Raw genomic sequence first — 23,967 nt, forward strand, 5'->3', positions numbered from 1 at the left:
TCGTTTTTGGATCTACGTTCAGCCTTAATTTGTTCAGATTAATCAAAGAGGTTTGGATCGTCTGGACAGAGGAGGGAATTATTTCAGCCTGTCGGAGTCGATCCAGATCTGACTGTTCATGAGCATAAAAATGGTGAAGATGGGACATTTTCCTCTTACTATTAGTTATCAAAAATGTATCTGATCTAATCAAGATCCTTGTGGATCAGCAGGCTTGGAGCGCGAGGCGTGATCTCAAAGAAAAACCTGGACTGTCAGATGACAGCCACATATCCATGAAGCCTAAAACACCCAGAACAGAGTTATTATACTTCCTCATCATTCTAGTCAGCTTCCAGAGAGGATTCAGTTTAAGTCTGATTCTTTAATTTATTTATTGAGGGTATTTGTCAGACGTCAGGTTTCAGAAGTTCAGAGTCAACATCTGCTCCACAAAAACTCAAACTGGAGACGTTTTCTCTGCATTTTATTTGATTGTAGTTCGTTTTTCAAGCACATCTTATTGTTTCAGATTTTTAAATCTTTATTTGGTTTTCCAGTTGTCTTTTTCTATAAAGATGACGTAGGTTCAGATATAACCGATTATGTGGAAAAAGTTAAACAGAATGAAATCCATCTATAGGATATCTGTAGGACTACACGTGGAGCTCAGCGGCCGTTTTTTTTTAGCCTAGTTTTAGTTCACTGGAGCAGCCTCGATCCAGAACTGTTTAATTTTCAGAGATATTTATGAATATCGATGAAGAATCCACCGACTGTCAAACTGTTCACTCTCAGAGAATTTCACAGAGTTTTTTAGAAAACAGGAAACCAGCTGCTTTAGAGGAAAAAGAAACGATTCTCCCCCCTCTAAACAGAGCTGCTGCCGCCCCACTATCAGCCCCCTGTTATTAAACCCACGGCGGTCACGCCTCCTTCCTGCAGGTCATCATTGATCTGAACTCCAGGGGGATCAGATAAGTCCAGGTCGAACCCCAGGTCACAGAGCCAGCCCTCCTGCGGGGACAAAGACCACTCTGTGGGTCCCCCCTGTCAGGACCCCACCTGTGCTAAAGCCTGAAATACCTGCATGGGAAAAAACCCACGATAAGCTCCTGCTCAGGTATCACCTGATAGCCAATAAGAGCTGACCTGAACAGGATAAAGGTACCCCCCACCCCCCAGCCCCAGAGAGATAAACAGGAGCTCAGAGTTTATTCTGTTAGACAACAAGCATTAAAAAGGGTTCCTGCCCACCGAGGTGCGTCTCACTCCTGAACGTGGCACCGAGTTTAATGCTCACTGAACAAACCAGAAATCCCACAAATAAGGTAAGAGTTTCTTTGCTGTTTAAATCTGTCTTTGGTTTGGTCAGAGTGTGTGCATGTGTGCATACACAGTATCAAACAGCACAGCTATAAAGTAAGGACGTATGAGTGTAACAGGCAAGGATAACGTTCATGTTAAGTCTTCAAAGCGCTCAACTTATCATTGCGTAACGTTGCCTCTCATCACTGGATATGTGAGACAGCTTAACAGCCATGGCAAAGGCAGTGCTGCAGCCCCTCTGGCCTTCAGCCTCTGACAGCTATCACAGCTAACAGAGGCTGATATTATTGAGCATTTTCACTCTGTAGTCAGAGCTTTACACTGCACAGAATGTAAAGAGGTAATATTAAGGAAATGTTAAAGAAACTGAGAAGTTTCGTATGCTCATCATGAGCATGAATGTCATGGTGGATTGACTGTACACGGACGCTGTCCATCTGATCTGACTGAGCTGGAGCTGTTTCAAAGAAGAATGGGCAAAGATTCAGTCTGTAGATGTGCAAAACTGGTAGAGACAGACCCTAAAAGACTGGCAGCTGGAACTGCAGCAAAAGCTGATTCTACAAAGTATTGACTCAGGGGGCTGAATAATTACACACACCCCACTTTGCAGTTATTTATTTGTAAAAAATGTTTGGAATCATGTCTGATTTTGGTTCCACTTCTCACGTGTGCACCACTTTGTGTTGGTCTTTCACGTGGAATTCCAATAAAATTGATTCATGTTTGTGGCTGTAATGTGGCAAAATGTGGAAAAGTTCAAGGGGACTGAATACTTTTGCAAGCCACTGTAACTCAGTGTTTGTCTCATTTGACCATAAAACATGCAGCTGAAAATTCACGGAGGCTTCTTTCTTGGTCAGCACGCTCTCGGTCCACGGCGATGTAAATCTCGCTTGAGCCTTGGTTAGTTCCTGAACATCCAGACTCTCATCTGAGGGTGACAGGGTTTTCTTCCAGATGTTGGCAAAGTGGTGAAACATCAAAATAAGAGAGAAACTGCCAGTCGTAGTTAATCAGGATCACACGAGAAGTTAATAGACCTTGGCATTGTAAAGTCTATTTCAATGTAAAGACATTGTAGAACCTTTAGAATCACTTATTAAAAGATTTAAGTGAGTGTACGGATTTTTCCTAATCCAAACAAAATACATTTAAACCCAGTCCTTGATTATTTTTTAATGCAGTAAAGTTATATGCTGTGCAACCTTTCCACCAAAGACATTCATGCTCATGATGAGTGTATATAAACCACAAACGTTTGAAGCTGTTAGAAACATTGAAGTACTGAGCAGAGAAGGTGGAGAAGGGTCATCGTCCTTGTTTTTGTGTAGGAGTCAGCGCTGTAATGGCTGATGTCAGAGTATTTTCAGATGTTACATATTTGTTAAAACGCGTGACCTCTGTGGTGCTGTCTGATGACTTTGTTGCTGTGCTTTGGTCGATGATCCTCACCTTTGAGCGTTTGCAGGAATCACAGCGTCGTTGCTGCTGAGAGCAGCGGCTCAGTAAGCTTCAAACTGTGACCTCTTCTGGTTTTGCAGAGAATTACAGCAACATGCAAATCAGAATATGAAATTTACATTTACCATTTATTCAAGTCTGTTTCAGGAAGCAAGATCGGGGATAAGTGTAGTAATCTCAAATTCCCCAGAAACAAGCTGGGATGCTTACACTGACTCTGCACATGCTCAGTATGATACCCGTATATAAAAGATGCCCACTATGAAATATCAAATTTGTTTTGTATCTTCAGTGTTGTTAAAATGTTGGTATTTTGGAGGGAGAAGTGACCATATTTGCCTCAGAGTGGAGTGCTACTTTATCAGCTAATGCTAGCTAGCTTAGCTAGCAGTGTCTAGCTAGACCCATATCTGCTGGTTACCAAAGTAATAAAACAGTCTACTGGATGTATTATACAACATTACAAGTACACCGACAGTTGAAATATGGTGGCGAAATCTGGTCCAGTGATTCAAAGTAGTGTAAGTGAGGCCTAGCACACAGCTAGCAACTGCAAGTGCCCAGTGATACCTGTCAATCAACGTGGCCACACCCCTAAACTTAAACCTTACCAGCATCCAAATAAATAGGTTGGCATAAATGTCACCCTGTACAGGTACAGGTGTTACGAAGGGTTAAACTACCCACAGAAACCGAAACTGTTTTTGAACCAGGCCGTTTATTTCTGTTCTGAACACTGGAAACACTTTTGAAGCCAGCCTCTAGTGGACATAAGAGGGACTGCAGCTTTTGGTTTTTAAATGTTGAATTTATTTAATTTAATTGGATTAAGGGAGCAGGTAGTGATCCATAAACACATGGGGAGTGATAGTGGAGCCTATTGCAGAAAAACTATAGGGGATAAATCAGGGTCAATACTATGACCTCAAATGAAAATCACGATTAATTGAACATTTTACCTCGATTTTGATTATTGATTATGATCATCAAACACACACCTTGATAGTTTACCAGGTTTGCACTGTGAATGTGATCTAAAGCTGGCACATTTGCTGCGGTGATATGACTGTAACAGATTGGTGGGATTACCTTGGGTCACTGAAACCATTTTTCACGTGATTTTCTTCTTTATGTTTGATGTTGTCTTCAGTAAAGATTAAAATTATGTCCATACAACAGAAACAGCATTTTTAACTATAATCTTCATCAAAAAGGAAAGTTCGAAGTCTATTCTTAAAAGTAGAGAGAGGGTCTGTCGCCCAAACCCACACTGGGAGCTGGTTCCACAGGTGAGGAGCATGGTAGCTTTTAGAAACGCAGGAGCGACAGGTAAGACTTATCAGACAGGTAAGCCTGATCGGATTTGGTCTGATATGATGAGCTTGTGCACCCGACAGGAAGTTGAATATGAAAAAAAGCTTTCTCCATCTGAACGCAGGTACGAGTCATGTTCCTGATGTATATGTTTCTGCTGTCTGCTCTTCCAAACGGTGAGTCCCTCTGTAAAACCACATTATATAGGATCCATTTACTAGTTCTACACTAATAATGGATTGCATTTATATAGCACTTTTCTAGACCCTCAGAGCGCTTTACAATGCCACTATTCATTCACTCTCACATTCACACACTGGTGGAGGCTACAGTTGTAGCCACAGCTGCCCTGGGGCAGACTGACAGAAGCGAGGCTGCCATATCGCGCCATCGGCCCCTCTGGCCAACACCAGTTGGGTGGTAGGTGAAGTGTCTTGCCCAAGGACACAACGACCAAGACAGACAGAGCTGGGGATTGAACCGGCAACCTTCCGGTTACAAGATGAGCTTCCCAACCCCCTGAACCACGGTCGCCCCGATATACATACATATAGTTTTACCTGCTGACTCAAAGATTATAAGGATAATTTACCAATCATTTATTAACTACTAAAGAGTCAGAAATGCCTTCAAAGCATGAATAAATCTTTGTGTCAGATTAGTGGTTGAGCAGAAACGTTATGTCTCCTTTAGTTTATTCATCTGTGTGTGCTGATGTGGAAAGATTTAACTTTGGTGTTTTAAAGGTTACATTTATGACCTTAATTGTTTTATTTATCCTTATCCAGCGCTTCCCGCCGGCTCCATCTTCTGTCCAGACCCGGAGGCATATCACATGACTGGTGAGAACAGAAGCAAACATTATGTAATAAAATGAACGGATAGATGGATAAAAATAGACAAAAACAGGACTGGAGGCAGAATGTGTATGAGAGGGGGTCAGAGGGCATTACAAACTCTTATTGCTGTGGGGATGAAGGAGCTCCCGAAGCACTCAGATCTACAGTACAGTGAGAGGAGCCATCTGCTGCTCCTGTGCCCACCCAGGAGGCCACGGAGAGAGGGTCTACTTTAGTCCATCGCCCCCCTCTGCCACAGTTTTAAGTGAGTCCAGCCTCCTGCTGAGCACCAGGCTGGCGTTAGGCTGTTTGTGGTCATTTGTGTCATGCATTTCTTTATAAAATAGACATTGATGGTGACATGTCTGCTTTATGATCAGTCTCGTCCTCACATGTGGACCCCTGTGCTGCATCTTTAAATGAAGTATGGACTCAGGACTTTGTTTTTTCCAGCTGAGTTTTGCTGAGTCTTCGGTGTTACAACATGAGACTTAATTGTAGTGATAAAGGTACGGACTCGAAGCTGCGTTGTGTAAATTTCCTAAACCTTCATGGATCTACAGCAGCACCAGTGTTCTCAACTTGGATAGCTCAAACAACAGTCGTAGACTTTCTGTGGCGTTGTGGGCCGTTGTTGACATCGAGGTCGAGAGGCTTTGATGTTCATTGCCTCCTATGGTCTTAATCTTCACTGTACCTGCATGTGGAGACCTGCAGTCCAAATAATCTTCCACCCTGTGTGCTTCTCTGGACTCGAGTTACCTGCAAACAGGATTATCTATGATTAAATCGCTCTGCTCTCCACCTCAAAGTTTACAGAAGCTCTGCAGGTTCGATCTTCTCGCAGCCTCGGCGCGTTTGTTCATTCACCTTCCGTCGTCTCTTCCTGCAGATTGTCTCGGGTTGCGCTTCACCTGGATACACTCGGTCTTCGATAACTTCCCCTCCATGCTGAGCTTTGTGTCGAAGCTGCACTGTGCGACGGGGATTTGCCCACGTGACCTGGAAGATTATGGCTGCTCCTGCAGATATGTGGCAGCTGGAAACCCCGTGGATGCTCTGGACGTGTAAGTAAGCCTCAGATCGCAGCGGGACTGCGGTTACAGCAGCTGCTGAATTTAAAATACGGCAAAATTGAATTCAGAGGCTGGAGGCAGGCAGGTGTGAAGCGGGCTGGGAGAGTCTTCGCTGACCAGTCCTCCCATTCCCATGGAAAATATTATTCATTATGCTGGAATCCCTCACAGGAGTTACAGTACAGGAAATGTCAAAATCAAGAGACAATAGCTTTAGGGTGGACTGGAATAATAAATGAAACCATGTACTTACTGTAGTACATCTCTCAGGCTGAACACCTTAAAGGTCTGTCAAAGTCATCAAGAAGAGGAAAAAGCAACTCAGGGATGGTTGAAAATTTTTTGAGAGACTTTCCACTGTTTTCAACTGTTAAAGCTAACCTTTAGCTAAAGCTAACCTTTAGCAGTAGAAAGGTTAACTTTAGCTAAAGCTTTAGCTAAAGTTAACCTTTAGCAGTAGAAAGGTTAACTTTAGCTAAAACTAACCTAGAAATCTTCAGCAAGTCAAAAACTGCAGGCTAAACTAAACACTCAGTTTTAGACACTTTTTTTCTAACCTGGATCTGTATGATGCTATATGATGATACAGAAGCCACACCCACTTGCTGGGGCAGCCAATCAGAAGAAACGTCACTGAAAAGGAAGGGTTGGACTAAAGGAGGAGAGGCTTGTTTCTGACAGAGCATTAGTCGAGTCGCTGTAGTAAGGCCCAGGGTAAATAAATAAGGATGATTATAAACTGTGAATCATGCAAAGCTGCCCTCACATAGTAAAGGAATAAAAATATGGAGATAGAAATGCGTATATTGTGTCCCATTTAGGGATGACAAAGCACTTTATTATTGTAGCTCCGCCCCTGCAACAGGGAAGGGGAGGAGCTACCAGTCAGGGAAAGGTGGATATGTTATCTACATAATAAAGTTCTGTACAAAATACTAAATTTGGTCAAATAGCTGTGAGCTCAGAGCTGAATTAATAATTAATAAATATTATGACTTCTTTTTCTTTTTAATGTTACATTTACAGTTGAAGTCACTTTTTTTATTCATGGGTTAAAAAATTAGCTCCTTCATCTCTGTGAAGCTAATCACTGTACTTGATAAAGAACATGTAGCCTCTGTTTCTGTGCCATATCGTAGAAAACATGTTTATATGAAAATAATTATGACTATTTCTCAGATAAAAAAAAAAAAAGGCAAAGACTTTTGTTTTAATCCCAGACTCAATTGCTTTGATGTACTTTTATAATAAGCCACTATATTCCTCTACGTATCTGCAAACACCAGCTGTAAGTGTATATGTGAAGAGCTTTTACTGTGAAAGGCACGTGCAGGAAGCACCCCTGCACTGAGCAGGTGGTGTTTCGCGTATCGATCGGACTCTCGTCATGTTATTCATCATTTCTTCTTTTTCCCGGTTTCCATCTACAGGTGCTGCGAGGCTCACCGGCTGTGTTACCAGAACGCTGCCCCCTGCAGGCAGGAGCTGCCGCTTGCCCCGTACAACTTCAGCTGTGCGGCAGCTGCAAACACCAGCTGTGGTGAGACTTAGTTTATTTTGGGAAATGTGCTTGTTTGCTTTCACACTGGGAACCATCACAAGACTTTCGCTGCCAACAAAAAACAAGTTTTACTCACAGTGGAACCAAAGTTGATCGTTTTCACACGAGGAGTTTGTACAAAGTGAAAAGAAGCGATACAAAAGTGACTCCGACAGAGTAACACAGCAGAGTAAATAAAGCCTGTGGCACTAGTACAGTGTACCAATGTGGCTCTTTCTGTCTTGAAGATGCTGCTGATTTGTGCCAGCAGAGGTTCTGTGAATGTGACCGGGCCGCCATCGACTGCATGACTCAGAGCCCGTACAACTCATCGCTGAGAGGCCTCGCCGACACGTCCTGCTCAGCTACAAATCAAACAGGTGAGACGAAGCGAAGTCGTCTCCAGAGCCAACATCTGGCTACGGTCTTTGGTTCCTTTGGATGTTTAGTCACTTCACTCATGTTTTATAAGGAACATATATATTCAGCTTCCTTCAGTGTTCCTGAAACCACTGCGTCTTTCTGTACATCTGCATTACAAGCAAGAAAATAAATCTGGCTCTCTTTAATGGCACCAGTTTGGCAAAATGGGACCAAATCCATGACTCGTGCTGTGGAGGACGAGGAGGAGAGTGGATCAAAATCACTGATCAATACAGGTAATATAAAAATAACTCCAAAGACATAAATCGTGTGCAAACGGGTCTTCAGTGCAATAAAATACTGAACACACTGTGGGTGAAGCCTCAGTTTGAGTCTGTAAAAGGAGAGAAAAGAAGAATCGATGTCCTGCAAACTCACTGTGGAAACAGTTTGAGCCACTTAAAGTAAATCGAGGTACCGCAGACAGTTTTCAGTCACCAGGCGAGCAAAGAGAAACATGGATGCATCCAATTAAGTCTGGTGTTCTTTTAGGAGCAGCTCCTCTGCACACCCACACAGTTAGACCCAGACTCACAATCCGGCTGTTTGACTCGTTTCCAGCTGAGTTATTTTTACATTTAAAACCTGGTTTAGGTTTGTGTTTAACACTTTTCCTTGGACGTAACCTCAGACCTTTTTTATTATTATTATTTCAAATTTCAGACAGTTCTTTAACATGCATCAAACTTCCAGACTTGGTTTAAAATCGGCTCGATCTGAATCCTAAAACTGCAGTCGGAGATGGTCGTGCTTCAGTGCGCCTTCACATAAATCCTGATATGAAATGGTGAAGCCTGACTGTAAAAACAACAACTGTTGCAAGTAAAAAGAACAGTAAAATAAATATTTTAATTCTGAGTGTGCTGCTGTTTATTTGGTGCAGGTTTGCCCACAGCGGTCATGTCAGTGGGGGGATCTGTGAGTGTCACATTCCCGTGGCAGCGTGCTCGGTGTTGCTCAGATTTGAAGTTTATTTTTTCTCTGTAGAAAGAAGTTTTCTTCCCACACAGTGAACAGCGGATACTAATGTTTTTGTCACTTTTACAGAATCAAACTCAAAGTAATGTGATTACTTCCACGCTTTAAAGGCTGCACGGTCGCACTCTCTCCTGCACTCCATGTTATCCATTGTTGATCTGCACACAGCTGTTACCGCGGTCGTCGCACGCGCTTACATCATCGTCATGAGACACTCTCACAAACAAAATCACAGCTTAGTAACATAGTAACACAGCGTGCTTACAGGAAAGTAACAGTAATCGAATTACTTTTTTTGCAATAGTAATCCCTTACAGTAACGTGTTACTATCTCTGTGACATTCACGTAGGCCTTCTTGCTTTTTCTGTTTCTGATCTTTGATAAAATTAAAGGTAAGATTGTTGTTTTTTTTATCTTGTTTACAAACTTGTTTCATTCTGGTTTCACTGGTTTTATTTGCTAAGACGTGGTTATGTGCTGGGTTTCAGCTGGTTACTTTGTTTTCAGAAACATCCAGGCTTAGTGTGGCACAGGTTCCTTTAGACTGATTTCTTCGTTTCCGACAGATTTTTAATTTGGTCTCAGAACATTTTGGAGAACTTTTCCACTCCGTCTGTGGATCTTTGGTCTCAGTGTTTCTGTCTCTTGACGTAAAGCCGGATGAATCGTTGATGCTGTGAGGAGAAAAACTTCTGCTCTCTTTGAAGATCTTTCTTCATGACTCTTGCTGTACGTTCGGCCTCGCTGTCCTTCTGAGCGAGGCTGATTTAATAAATTTTAGCAGTGAGCTCATTAGTCCTGCCTTTCTCCGGTGTGTCTGACAGAGCTCGCAGCTAACAGCAGTCTGAGTTTCTCATTAGTTTGACCGTGTGTTTCAGAGCTGCTCGGCGGCATCGAGGACACAGGTGAAGTCTTCAGAGCAGCAGGTAAGTCTGTGTGAAACTCCGGGGGCGCCACGATCAGCGTTCCTGAGACGGCGCGTCACTTTCTGAGCGGGTCGGCGATGTCGCATCACAGGAAACGATTGATTGGGCAGAAACGCAGACGGCTGAGTCACACCTCAGCCAATTAAAACAAGGACCTCTGGATGTTTAAGCTGCAGCTTCCTGCCCACATCCAGCTAAAAGAGAAAGAAACCAGTGATTGTTCAGACCTCCTTTCATCCATGTGTCCAGATAGAGATGTCACGTCGAGCTGAGCTGCTCGCCGCCTCGGAATCAGGAGAATCTGAAGTGAAGGATGTTATTAAAGGGAGGGAGGTTTTTTTTAAACCTGAGGACGGCCTGTCACGCACGTCAACCTGAGATCTGTCTGAAACTGAACCCACTCTGTTTAAACTCGAGATCAGCTCGAATTCACTTTATCTGTTACTTTGATGTCAGGAGCAGATTGAACTGAACAGGATCAGGAGCACGTCGAGGTCCATACGTTACACATATCTGTAAAGCAGTGCTTACATCCTTGGACTAAGTTTCTGGACATAAAAGAGAGAATATTGGGCTCACGTTGATCCTGCCGACACAAATCCAAACTGAGATATGAAGCATCACGTTAGCGCATTAATGTGTTTCCTTCTCTCTGCTTTGTTCAAGTGTATATTTGTGTGGAGAGGCTGAACTTCTCCTGTGTCTCTGCAGATGTTCTCCCAGCAGAAAACACCTCAGAAAGCTTTAATTTCTCCAGCTCGTCCTTCCTGCCAGCAGGTAAAACTCCTGTTTTTATGCTTCGCTTTACTTTCTACAACTCTGCACGTCTCCAGAGCAGAACAAAGTGAAATTTCAGGTTTTGGAGAGTTTTAAGATGCTTCCAGCCTTGAACTCGGAGTGCTCATAAAATGGACCTCCCTCCACTTCCTTTAAGAATTAATGGAGTGGAAACAGATTTCCTTTTCTGATAAAAACAGATTTAACAATGTAGTCTGATGGTAGCTTTTACTCACTGCCATTTAAAGGTCAGACGTCTACAATCAGAAGCTCCTAATGAAGCTTGTTTTGGTCTTTAACCAAGAGGAAAACAACAATTTTGATCATGAAATCAGATCATGATCTGATGTGTGAGAACTAATCGCCTAAAAATAGCACGAACACGGTTACGAGGTTCAGTTTAGTCGCTCCGGTTAGTAAAGCGTGAAGCTTAGCAGGCAGCTACATGCACCCATCAGTCTGTCGTTCTAAGACAGACGCAGAAAACATTAAGCCTTGATATTCTTGATATTCTATTTCAGTGATGGCGCCAGCCTTCGTTGCCTTTTGGTGTCCACACTTTTAAAGCCTCAGTGTGAACATTTCATTCAGTAAATAAAGAAAAATGAGACTCACACATTAAATAAAGCCAGAAAACATCTACCTGCATCCCAGACAGATGAATGAACTGTGACTGTCTCCTCAGCAGGGATGGACCCACCAACAACAGGCAGGGTGGATAACCAGAGTGACACCGAGGCCATGGAGTACAACCTCAGCACTCCAGCGCCGCTGATGCCTGCTGGTATGACCTCTAATTGGCCCTCGGGCCACAGGTTTAACTCGGCACCATCTGCGTGTTATCCTAATATTTCTCATTTTTCCAGAGGAGCTTGAGGAAGGCGCAGGAGGTGCAGCAGAGGTGGAAGAGGCAGAGATGACACACCTGAGTTATATCTCTAAAGGTAACAGTTACCTCGGTTACCTCACCGTCTCCCCTCCATCCTCTCTCTAGTACTTTTCTAGCAGATTACATTTGCTAGATGCTGACCGGCGGACAGCTTCCAAAACAGCAGAAATAATTTCCCCGCTGTTCGACTCCTGCTGCTCGATGACTCACTTGGCTCAGACGTTTCCTGCTTTTACAGATCTGAATGAGAGCGCCGCAGAGGAAGCACTCGAGCAGGAAGAGATAAATGGGGATCAGATGACCCACAATCCTCCAGCAATCAGCCGGGGTGAGCCAGAAACACTCGGCGTCTCGATCACGACTGATAAATACAAACATCCGCCTCGGGCTTAATATAAAGCAGCTCTTTTTATTTCAATGACGCGGTGTGCTTTATATGATCCCATAACTGAGCAGTGATTCATCCGGCGTCTAATTCATAAAAGATTTTCTAAATGAGGAACATGTCCTCGTCTGTGGACAGAAGAAAAAAGAAAGGAAACTTTCTCGGGTGCAAGTTGGAGCCAGAAAAACCTTCGTTAAACTGGCTTTTTATGTGCAGAAATATTATTAATCATAATCTCTCTTTTGTGGTACTCCAAAGTGAAACTTGCAACTTCATCCAGTCAAACTTTAAATGGATATTAGTGTCTCTGACTTTGTTTGTGTGCAACAAAACTAAAGTATTTATGCAAGGTGCAGTTACAATACAGATCACTAATAATCATAAAAGCATAACTGATTAAAAGTGGCTGATTTCCCCCCTCAAGGTCACCTCCTTCCACACCTGTGGGCGGCTTCCAGCCCCACAGCCCACAGGGAGCTCTGAAACCTGATTAAACACCAGAGTCTTATTTTTCACAAGTGTGTTTGTTCCAACTGGGTCTGTGATGAAGTTACCCCACAAGCAAGTTTAAAAAGAAGTTTTTAGCTGCTTTTAAAAGAGACCACTGATTTCAAGAAAAGCCTGTGGACTGATGCAAACCCTCCTCCTGTTTTAGTTCCCAGCCTCATACGCTGTACAGCCAGTAGGCCCTGATCACATGACCTCAGGGACCTGCTGGCGTACTGTACGCTGGTGATAAATGTCGAAATCAGAATCTTAAAGTGGACTCTAAAGTTACTTTTTGTTTGAAAGGTGAGTCAAAAATTAAGATTAAATGTTCCTTTTTCAGGAAATTAAGATTCCTAAAAGAATATTCAGCAAATGTAGCAAGAAGACACTGTTTCTGTTTTCTCTTCACAAGTGGGGGAAAATGACTGAACCCTCTATTTTAATAGCGTCTCAGCAAGATCTGCAGGTTAGAAACCTCTTGGGGTTTAAAAGAAACAGAGCTGAACCTCATCTGCAGAGCAGTGACAAGAAATGTTCTTAAAAGTGTCAAAATGTGCAGAAGAGGGAGCAGAAACAACAGGATAGAAACTGCAAAGGCACCAAAACGGAACCTTGTGGCACACCGAAGGCAAGAGAAGTGAGACAGGACTTCAAAAATACAGACAGAGTATCTGTGATGTGATGACGTTATAATTTTATCTCTTGCAGATTCAGGTTTGCGCTTTCATGGCGAAGAGACGCCAACTGAAGCAGAATCCGAGCTGACTTCTTCACTGAGCTCCGCCACTGAAAACGCACAGGTGAATCAAACGGGAGCATCAGCGCCGCTCGGTCACATTTTACCATCGACTCCTCCCACTCCTCCTACAACTCCCAGAGAGCTGACATCAGCAGCCGTGGAAGAATCAGCCGAGACAGGTGATGAAGAAATACTTATCCTTTTATGATGTGTTGATTTTTTTTTAATCTCAAATTATAGATGATGCAAAAAGAATTAAAAGGACAGGGGTGTGGTCAAAGCAGGGGCTTAAGGTGGCACCGCCCTCACCCCCAGAGAGTTGAAGATTAGATTGTCCATATGAGAAAGTTACAATGAAGCCAAACCAAAGATTGTTCCAAACATTTGTATCTTTAATTATTTCAAGAGCTTTAGTTGTTTGTCCATGACACTGCCCTCTGGTGGCGGTACACATGTACAACAGTCTGCAGAGCTCTCGTAGGCCCGGTGCACAGCCATGATGACCCCTCAAAACATGTTTATGGAGACAGGAGATTCATTCACAATGGAAAAAATCAGCACAGCATGATGAATTTTTAACCAGCTGTCAAGTAGTTTGGTTTATTTATGTAGTTTTATTTTTCTGAATTCCTGTGACTCTGGATTGTTTGGGTATTTTTCTTTGTAGTTACTGGCTGGATTGAGATTGTTGTATTTTGCCCTTGTCTGAGCTTGTGTGAGACTCTGTCTTAGCACCAGAAGTCAAATAAAGCACTGAAATGAAGCTCTTTTGCCTCCTTATTAACAGGTTTAATCTTAGCCCCAACAACAACCACCACGAGTCCCTCTGAGTCATCTGAGGAGGAAGGAAATGGGAAAGAGGAGGAGGACAATGAAGAGGAGCAAGAGTCTGGTGAGCACTGTGAGTTCATACTGTATGACGGGAACTAAAGAATAAATCAGGCCTTTGTGAGTCCCAAAAGACTTCAGTTGGACTCATTGGGAAGTTTGAATATTCATGTTTCTTTTCTTCATCCTCAGTCTTTGATGTGCTCAAAACTACAACAATGACAACAGCAGCAACACCGTCAGCCCCAAGGAAAACTCCTCACACAGGTCAGTTTGTCACAGGGGGACAGAAATATCAGCTTTATAAAGTGCCACTGCCAACAATTATCAGACTACGAGACAGACAGTCATCTAGGAGCAGCATTTGGCTGCAGTGGGGAGAAAGAGCTTCCTTTTAACAGGAAGTGGTACCTGTACAGCCCTCTGTGCAGTTAGGAGGAATTCAACTGTTTAAACCAAAACTGTTTACTGTATCAAGCTGTGAACATCTTTATTTCTTATTGTGAACATGCAGACTGACTCACTGTTGGAGCCTCAAGTGGCCACTAGAGGAACTGCAGTTTTTGACATTTGCTTCATTTTTAGCTGCTTCGTTCTAAACTGCATATTTTTCCTTTGAGCTATTCTGCAGCTTCCCTTATGAAGTTATATCAACTGTTATATCAACATGCACGGTCTATAAAAATGGTACGTACAATTTTGTCATAATATTAAACTTTGGCCCTCTCGCTATAAGGATGGCCAGGAAGGATATTCTGTCCTGCGTACTGCGACGTATAACAGGATGGAGTAGTACCCCCTGGTATTTGACAAACTATGACATATTTATGCTGAAAAATGAAGCCTAAGCAAAAAAAACAAAAGCTGCAGTTCCTCTAATGTCCACTTGAGGCAGGCTCCAAAATTGTGTCAGTCGCTGTAGACTGACATATACAGCAGAAATAAACATATTAACATGCTGCTGCAGAAATGGTTTTGGTCTCTATGAATGGTTTAAACCATTGCACATGTACAGGGAAGGTGAAAGTTTACAGTTTATGCTTATCAATCGAGCTAGTTAGCTTTAGCTGTTGACATTAGCAACCACCATCATATTCAATTATGGTGACTTGTTATGAAAATCTGCAGTTTTTCAGAATGCTAACAGTGAGGCCAGAGTCCAGAAATCAGTAAGCCATGTCACAGTGGCTGCTGCCATCTTTTAAATACAGTTTGTCTTTTCATGTAATAAAATGAGTCTGTGCGACTCCTTTGTGGGTTTTTAAGTTACACCTTACTCCTCTGTGTTGTACGACTCTAATCGACGCAGGCACTTCACCGGGAGTCTTTGTCCTTCAAATAAAAGAGACGTGATTCGGATTTAGACTCTTTCCTCGCCGCTGCTTCACAAACACACCGAGAGCTGCCAAATGGTTTGATCGAGTGTCACAACCCCGCTGCCGGGTAAAAAACATGTAACTATTGAAGTGGTTATTTTCCTCTCCTCGCGTCTGCAATTACGCAGCGAGGCTTTGACAGGTGTCTGAGGGGCCTCGCTCGCTCAGAAATCACCGGGTATATTTTTAATTTCAAGAAGAAAAAGAAAAAAAGACCAACTCTTTTCTTTAATGCCGGCGTTAATCAAGTGGATTGCATTAACGTCTCACTTCTGACAGCCTTTGTGTTGTGCGCTCTTCAGAAGGTGGAGGAGGTGTCAGCTTCACATTAACACCAGCACCACCTCCAGCTTCACAGGAGAGAGGGGAGGGAGGTGTCAGAGAGGAGACGAGCTCTCCGAGGCCCGCTGAAGGTCAGCTTGTTTTTCTTTAGCAACAAGCAGGCATTTCATTACAGAAACTTTCGGAGGAGGAAAAATCTGACCTTAATGTACAGCGAAACATTCAAGGATGTTTGCTCTTTGGCTTTCTAGCAGAGGGCTGGATGAGATGACCGATATCAGGCAGCTGCAGATAGGAAAGGGCTACGTGCTCTTCAGAGCTACCGATTTTCTCAGTTTGGCTGTTTCCACGTTTCTAGTCTTCATTCCTGGTGAAACTTCCCCAGTTTCCAGCAATTTTTCTCAAACATCAGCCTCCTACTAACAAACATGTACGTTCTTTACAATTTCAGGAGAACTAGTGAGATGGGAAACAGCCAGTGTGGTTTAGTCGAGGTGCAATTTGTGGGGAAAAGAATCAGCGTGGAGGGTTTTCATGTTGAAGCCTGGTGTCTTATTACTGCTGCCACTGTAACATTTACAGAATAATTCAACTTCAACCTGACAAAGTAAATGTAAAGGCACTTTTTGGGTATTTTAAAAACTACAAGCGAACAGAATATAAAAAAAACCCCAAACAGCAGGACTTTGTCCAAAACGTTTGTGTCCTTCGTTAAAGAGATGTCAGCTGAAGCTGAACTAAAGCTGGGCTGTACATTAGTGTAATACCAGTGTGAACCACAAGATGGTGCAAAGTGTCTGGTGAAGACAGAGGCAGGGATCAAAACATTAGTGCACGCACAAAAACACATCTAATCATCTTTAAAACGCTGCCCTCTGGTGGTGAAAGGTTTACCTTCAACAGAAGATCATTAAAATAAGCGACACTGATGATTGCATTTGCAAAAATATTTAAGTTTTGGCACAAAAGTTTGCCCTTTGCTCGTGCAGACAAACATAAACGATGTTATTTTAACATGCCAGAAGTGCTCGGTCCAACCGCAGGTGCAGTTGAACTTTAATATCAGAGACAAATATTCACAATGTAACAACACAGCAAGCTGTCAGCATACACATCAGTGTATATCACAGCGAGCAGTGCGAGCTCCCTGCAGCTTCCCAAAAAATCCTCCTTTTATTAGACTGAAAGTGAACACAGCAATTATTGAGACGGCAGCAGAGGCCAGCTGACCCCGTCACCAGCATATTCACCCACAGCCTTTAAAGCGACTCATTGAAGGAAAAAAAGCTCCTGCTCCCCCCACAGTGTACTCTTTGTTGTTCAGCTATTTTCTCCCCTGAATCTTTTTCCACAGAGTCAGAAAGTGCAAAGCTGCATCACCTACTGAGCGACAGACTTTCTGGCTTTTAATGTGTATAAAACTGTCATCTAGTTTAATATTGTAAGGTACAGACCTGAAAATATCATGGAAATAAACCTGATAACTCAACAATGAGCAGCACTTGGTGACAAAAATAAAAAAGTCTGTGGCAGAACGAGGCACAGATCAGATCACTGAGTACAGAGAACATAAAAGCTGTAATTACTAAAATTATTCACTGTTTTGTCAACTTTGCCCCAAAACAAAGTTCAAAATCAGTGTTTCCTGCATGTTTCACAACATTACGGCTTCATTAATCACGCTGCTTCATGTTACAGGCTGAATAACCAAAAACAAAGTCAAAGCTACATTTTTACTACGATAACAAACAGACCTTCGTGCACACGTGTCAGCGCCACAGCGTGGTTGGTTTCTTATTTCAGCTGCTGTCCAGGTGATCTCTCTCCTCAGTAAGAGAACAAAGCATTACAGTAAGCCGGTGGGTGATGATGGGAAATAAAAAAAACATTCTGAGCATCCTCGTGGTCGCTCTGCTCACCTGACCGGCTCAGTCGCAGAATTTCATGTGAAGGCTCAGACATCAGCCTCTGCTGGAGTTTGAAGCAGGAGTCGATGTTCGCTCTCTCAGTTTATTGTAAGTGGTCAGGAGGGCTGATTAGGGAGGGACTCCTCACTCTGACCTGCTTCCCAGGCCCACAGATCACAACCAGAGTCACAACACAGGCCTCAACCAGCAGCTCGCTCCCACAAACCAAACCAGCGAGAACCACCACCCCTCCTGACGACTCATCAGAGGAAGATGCCACACCTCCTCTTCCTCTTCCTCCTGCTGCTGCTTTCAGTCTTCAGAGTCAAGGTGAGAAAGGCCCAGCTCGCCCCGCCCCGATGGGGATGAATTAGCATTTAAGCCGACCTGTGGGTGTGAGAATTTAATGACATGTTTGCACCGTCTTTGAAATTTGCATCCGTGTCATGAAATGTCAGGATCACTTCAATCTGCAGGAGTCTGCTTGAGCCGGCTCATCAGAGATGGGTGAGGAATATTTAAATGAAGCGAGGGGAGCCACAAAGCCTCCGGGGTGATCTTCACAGCACGTTTTCTCACATTTCTTTTTGTTCTGTTGCATTTCAACACAAAAATAGTTTTTGTTTGTTTTTAGATTTACAGTTTTGAAAGTTGTGCTTTCATCCCAGAACAGCGGGCGGTCCACTGAAGGAGACTTCCAAGTTTTCCATTAAAGACGGATTCTGTGGTGGATTCAGACTGACAGCTTCCAGTTTAGCTAGAAGTGTTTAACTTTATCCATCAGGGTAACTGCCAGTCAAAGTTTAGACTTCTAAAGTAAGCCCTCGCCTTTAACCTCTTAGGCTCATTTACTGGACTCTACATTTTCTGTTTCTTTAAAAAAAAAAAAAAAAAAAACAACCCTTTGCGTTACATTACAAACTGTGACACCATGGGTGCAGTGGGTAGCTGGATTGCTGACTTTACAGGAGGGATCTAAGGCTTGTTTGAGTAATTCAGATTCCTACCGCCACCCACTAAAGGAGATGGACTTCAGTTTGTGTGGCTTTAAACATTTATAGTTTTATTTATACAATCTGATATACGAGATCAGAAAGTGAAAAACCTCAGCTGTCTGTGTTCTGTTTACCATCTTCTCAGTGAGACCAGGCCAATGCAAGTTTCACCGTACGCCATTAAATCATTTTCCAGGGTAAAACTGATGACCTGAACTGGTGACTGGTGCCAACTTTGTCCTCCTCCCCCAAATAAAAAAACAATAGAAGGATTTTCGATTCAATTCAATGTTATTTATATAGCGCCAAATCACAATAACAGTCACCCCAAGGCAAGCACTTTGGCGACAGTGGGAAGGAAAAACTCCCTTTTAACAGAAAGAAACCTCGGACAGAACCAGGGTCAGGGAGGGGCGGGGCCATCTGCTGCAGGTGAGAGAAGGATGAGCTTTTTGACAGACTGGAGTAGTTTCAGCATTTTCAAAGAGGTACGAGTAAAAAGAATCTAACGGGACGTCTGTGGAGAGATCTAAAGACAGCCACCACAGACCAGAGGTGCACGAGGAGATGACCCTGAATGTGAGATCGACCAAATCAGGCCTGGTAGCAGAGTGGAATTATGGGAATGTGAGAGTAGCTTCCTGTACAGCAGCAGCATTACATGTGCATGCAGAGGCACTGTGTGGAGCTGAAACCTGTGACTGTCCGAATGTGAGGGCAGACTTTTAATCACGTTCTCCTCAAAGTCTCAGTGAGTCAACCTGCACGATGGGATTCCTGCAGAAAGCTGACAGCTACCGTTCTGTCGTTTCAGGTGAAACGCTCCCAACATCTGCATCAACCACATCTTCATCAGCGGCTACAGTGAGAACCATCGCAGAGACGACACAGAGGAGACCGGCCACCTCCGTCACACCGCGGTGGGAGGTCCACACCCGAAGCACAACAGCAGCGGTTTTAAAACCTCCGCCACACTCCACCGCCGAGGCTGGATCCGAGGAAAAGACCGGAACAATGACGGTCAAACCTCCGAGTGTGGAAGGAGGAGAGGAGGACGACTCGCGGGAGAAAGACTCGGACGGTAACGTCTGACCAGATGCTGGTTAAACTTCATAAAATGCAACATTTTCCCCATCAGGAGGCCTTCTGCCTTTCTCCTGTCTGACCTCTTCGTTCTTCTCTGACTCGACAGGTTAAATGAAAATTCAGATGAAATGAATAAATTAAGCATTTTTCTCTCAGGGGTTCAATAAAGTTAATTATGTTTCAAAGGGTTATGGAAGTTAAATTAAGTAATCTGTGACCTGTAATGACAGCCAGGCTCATAACTGACAGGAACAATAAACGTTATTTTAATAATATCGAGGTCTAAGCTGCGAAATAGGAAGAGAAAGATCCCCAAAGGAGCAAACACACGAACACACAGCAAACGTCTAAGTGCTGATGGGGTTGAGAATGAGGCTTTTTTAGATTACACTTGCTGAAACACTGGTTTCTTAAGCTCAGAGGTATAAAACAGGAAAAACATTGTTTTTAACTCTGTGGAAAAGACATGTTAACAGACTGCTGTGCAGAAGCTGTTCAATAAATGTAGAAGAATAGTCACAATAAAAAGGAAAATTAAAACCGAAACTCCCAACTTTGAATCTAATATTTGAAATTTTAAGTACAAAAACGCAGAAATGGGCAGCGTTTTACAAGCAGGTGTGTCGTTACTCTGCTGATATTTCTTATTAGCGCTACGCTCATTTCCTTTTACCAGGACGCCATCAAAGAAGAGTGTTTGTAAATGACTGCAGGGTTAAACAGTATAAAATATGGACGTAGCTCCAGGTCAGAAAAATTAAGCCGAGGCAAAAGTACCTTAAACCTGCATCTATGTGGAGGCCACCAGATGGCGACGGTGTAGCTGCACGTCACTCATTCTGGGTCATGTTTTTGCAAATAAATTTAGTAAATCTCGGTTGCATTAAAAAAAATAAATAAATAAATGGAGGATTAGCTGTAGTGTCAAACTGCATTTTCATTGGCACAAGTCATTAGCCAATGAGCATGCGGTTCAACTGGCAGACCCGCTGCTCCTCAAGATGGTGCGAACGCTTATCTTGAGTCTCCGAAACAATCGGGTGATGTTACCATAGCTACGTCCCTGTTTTATAGTGTCAGTGGGACGCGTGGACTCACTGCGCCATCTTATGGTAAAAACTGGTATTGCACAAATGTACAGCTCCGTTCTAGCTCAGCTTGAGTTGCTCACTCTTCAAACAGCAGATATTTTCATCAGATGACAGTTTGGTGGAGCCGTCTCAAGCCAATTTCCTCCAGAACCTTTAGTGCCAGGTCCTGCAGCCCTGTAAATGTGGCTTTAAAAAAAAAAAAAAAAAAAATCACATCAGTGGATCCATGCCAGGCGATGGGAACACCTTTTTATACTGTGAAGTCTTTAATTCTTGCAGATGTCTTTAAGGCCCTCCAAACAAGATGATTAGGAGTGTAGTAGCACCTAGAGACGATTGAGTATCAATAAAGTTTAGTGATTTGTAAACTGGCAAAATTACAACAAAGTAGATGAACGATTGAGGATCCTGCTGGCTGACATGTGAGGGGATGGTAACGCATTGGGTGGAGCTTCATCCATTACGGACCAACCATTAGCTACAACGCTTTAAATGTGGAACAGTGCTCCTCACCTGATCATCAAACCGGGAGTTGCGGTTGAAATTTATTTCTGTATTTTTTCACTGCACTTAAGTTCCACAGATCCATGTAAATGTCAACCATCTTTGACTCTGTATTCGTGCAGTGCTTCTTCATCCTCTTCTGAAGCTCGCGGCCGCTGCTTGGAGGTCACGCTTCTTTAAATGTACCGTTTCTCTGTTGGCAGACTGGTTCGCTCCTCAGAGGAGGGCGGTGCCGTTCTTCGCCTGGTCCCTGCTGGAGTCTGTTGGGCTGACTGACATCGACCTGCAGCCAGACACCAAAGGTAACCACGGATAGCTGCACTTCCAAAGTCTGAGTGGAGCTCTTCACTGATGGCTGAGCTGAGATCTTTGCATCCTCCCAGCAGAATGCAGTCGCTCCTTCAGCGTGTACGCCAGCGACGGTCAGTCCAGGCGGGAGAAGCCGGCGCTGGGGGAGATGCTCCACTGCCTGACGGGACGCTGCCCACACGAGTACGAGATGTACGGCTGCTACTGTGGACAGGAGGGCGGCGGTCAGCCTCTGGATCAGCTGGACAGGTGAGCTGTGTCGAGGAATAAGGATCGGGACTGTCCATGAAGACGCCCACAGCTGCGTCAGGGTTACCCGATTCTCCAAAACAGCGCGATTGTTATCAGCGCACAAATACATCTGCTGCTTTTCACATCCTTCATACTTTCATGGTGTTATGGTCCAAAGTTTAAGTGTGCGAGTGCTGCAGAGACCCTGATGACTGACTCCTGCTGGTCTCCATCAGGTGCTGCTTCTTCCATCATTGCTGCCTGAAGCAGATCAGCTCGATGGGCTGCAGGCCGGAGAGGAAGCTCAACGCTCAGATCTCCTGTGAGAACGCAAAACCACGATGTGAGTACGGCAAATCCCTCGAAACCCAAGTCTGCTGCACTGCTGACATCAGATCAGTTTCACACCTGATTCTCATATTAATGTAAACATTTAACCTGCAGCTGCCACAGAGGAAGAAAAAACACGGTTCACCTAAATCTCGTGAGAAATGATTTCCACTGTAGGGAGGTTCTCTGGTCTTCCTGCAGATGCATGTTTTCTGAAAAGCTCGTGTTTTTTGTTTATGAAACGTTATACTGAGCTTCTGCTTCTGTTGGTGTATCCAACATTTAGCTATAATTAATTTCTTTGCTAGCAGATCAGACGGGTATTACCAAATCCCTGGAGAGCCATGAGTTATTTTCCCCTCCAGTATAAATTAGAGCTGATGGGACCTGATGATGTGTGTAGTCAGCTCGGCTTGTCTGGCATCTTGAGCGTTGTTACCAGACGTGAAGGGAGGAGCGAGGTGGTAGCTCTCCTTGCTTCCAGGGTAATGGTCAGCTGTCATAAGGCTGCTGTGCCTCCAGGTACAGCAGCCTTATGACAGCCTGGATTTGCAGTATGATGTTGTTGTTTTTTTAAAAAAGCTCATCATCATATTTGACTTCCTAGACCTCTAAAGCGCTTGTTGGCCTCTCCATCTGATCCCTCCTCACTCTGCTCAGGTCAGGGGGTCACTGTGTGCGACAAACTACAGTGTGTATGCGACAAAACCACAGCAGAGTGCATGGCGGCCGCACACTTTAACCACAGCCTGCCGGCGCCGCAGTGCCACGGGTCGACGCCCCCCTGCCGCCGAGCCAGCAGACCCCCCAAACCTCTGAGGGTCTCCCCCCAGTCCAGCGAGGAGTCGGACATGGAGGTCGGGGACGCCAGCAGTGAGGAGGACACGGCTGCGAACACACCTCCACCTCTGCAACCTCCTCACAGGTGAGCTTTTTATTTACAGCAGGAAAAGCAGGTAAACGTGTGCGAAAGTGATGATTCAAACAACTACGAAGATGACAAATTAACAACATTTGGAATAAAGCGTTATTGAATATTTCCATGTAATCGAATGGAGCTTCAACAAACACCGACACAAAGTTCGTCCCGTCAGTGCCGTGCTGATTATCAGATCCTTTGATCTTTCAGCTGCTACTTTGTTTCCACTTTTACATCATTTAAAAACAGATTTGCAGACGCTAACGTCAGAGAGCCACAAAATGAAGATCTCACTGTTTTTGTTAATAAAGAAAATTATATAGATAATTTTAATTTTTTTTTTCATGCAGTAAGGTCCTAATTTTATATTCTAATATCACAACACAAACAACATGAAATTAAAAACAAATCTCTCTCTGCAGCCATGACAGCTCCCACCTGAAGGACGCCGAGAAGTCGACTCCTTCTGCTGGATCACCCGGAGACCTGACACATCCTCCTCCTCCTCTCTCTCCCCCTCCTTCTCCTGCTGCCTCCAGTGAGGAGAGCGGGGAGCGACCGACACTCAGCGGGGTTCAAACCCAGAACCCGAGGCCGAGTGCAGGGCAGGGCCAGGGGCAGCAACCGGGAGACAGAGAGGAGGAAGAACAAGAGGGTGGAGAAGAAGAGGAGGAGGGGGAAGAGGAGGAGAAAGATGGAAAAGAGGAAGAGGAAGAGGAGGAAACGGAGAAAGAGGAGGAGGAAAAATAGAAGCTAAAGAATTCCTTCTCTGTGACAGTCGTGATGTGAAGTCATTTTGGGGCCTTGCTGTGTCACAAGCTGGACTCAATGTTTTCTGACATCTTTGATTCAAAAAAGAAGAAAATCAGTTTATTTACTTTGATTTTTTTTTTAAACACATGAAATGAATCTGTTGAATAAATGACGGCAAACACGCCTCTCTGGGATCTTCCTCTGATTG

At 43.8% G+C, this 23,967-nt stretch overlaps 1 protein-coding gene across 1 annotated transcript; it reads left to right on the plus strand.

The window, feature by feature from the left end:
• Positions 1–31: 31 nt before the first annotated feature.
• Positions 32–23,946, plus strand: oc90 (otoconin 90). Its single transcript, XM_026149168.1, has 22 exons — positions 32–1,310; positions 4,211–4,262; positions 4,875–4,928; positions 5,818–5,992; positions 7,432–7,541; positions 7,790–7,921; positions 8,120–8,200; positions 9,822–9,869; positions 10,581–10,646; positions 11,332–11,430; positions 11,513–11,590; positions 11,774–11,863; positions 13,118–13,327; positions 13,936–14,049; positions 14,169–14,243; positions 17,707–17,871; positions 19,351–19,617; positions 21,421–21,519; positions 21,601–21,775; positions 21,994–22,100; positions 22,748–23,012; positions 23,429–23,946. Exons 1-22 carry the CDS (start codon positions 1,275–1,277, stop codon positions 23,754–23,756), a joined length of 2,826 nt encoding a protein of 941 aa, XP_026004953.1. The 5' UTR covers positions 32–1,274; the 3' UTR covers positions 23,757–23,946.
• The last annotated feature ends 21 nt before the right edge of the window (positions 23,947–23,967 follow it).

Source organism: Astatotilapia calliptera, chromosome 18 (genome assembly GCF_900246225.1).
Source record: "Astatotilapia calliptera chromosome 18, fAstCal1.2, whole genome shotgun sequence".
In the NCBI taxonomy this organism is placed as follows: domain Eukaryota; kingdom Metazoa; phylum Chordata; class Actinopteri; order Cichliformes; family Cichlidae; genus Astatotilapia; species Astatotilapia calliptera.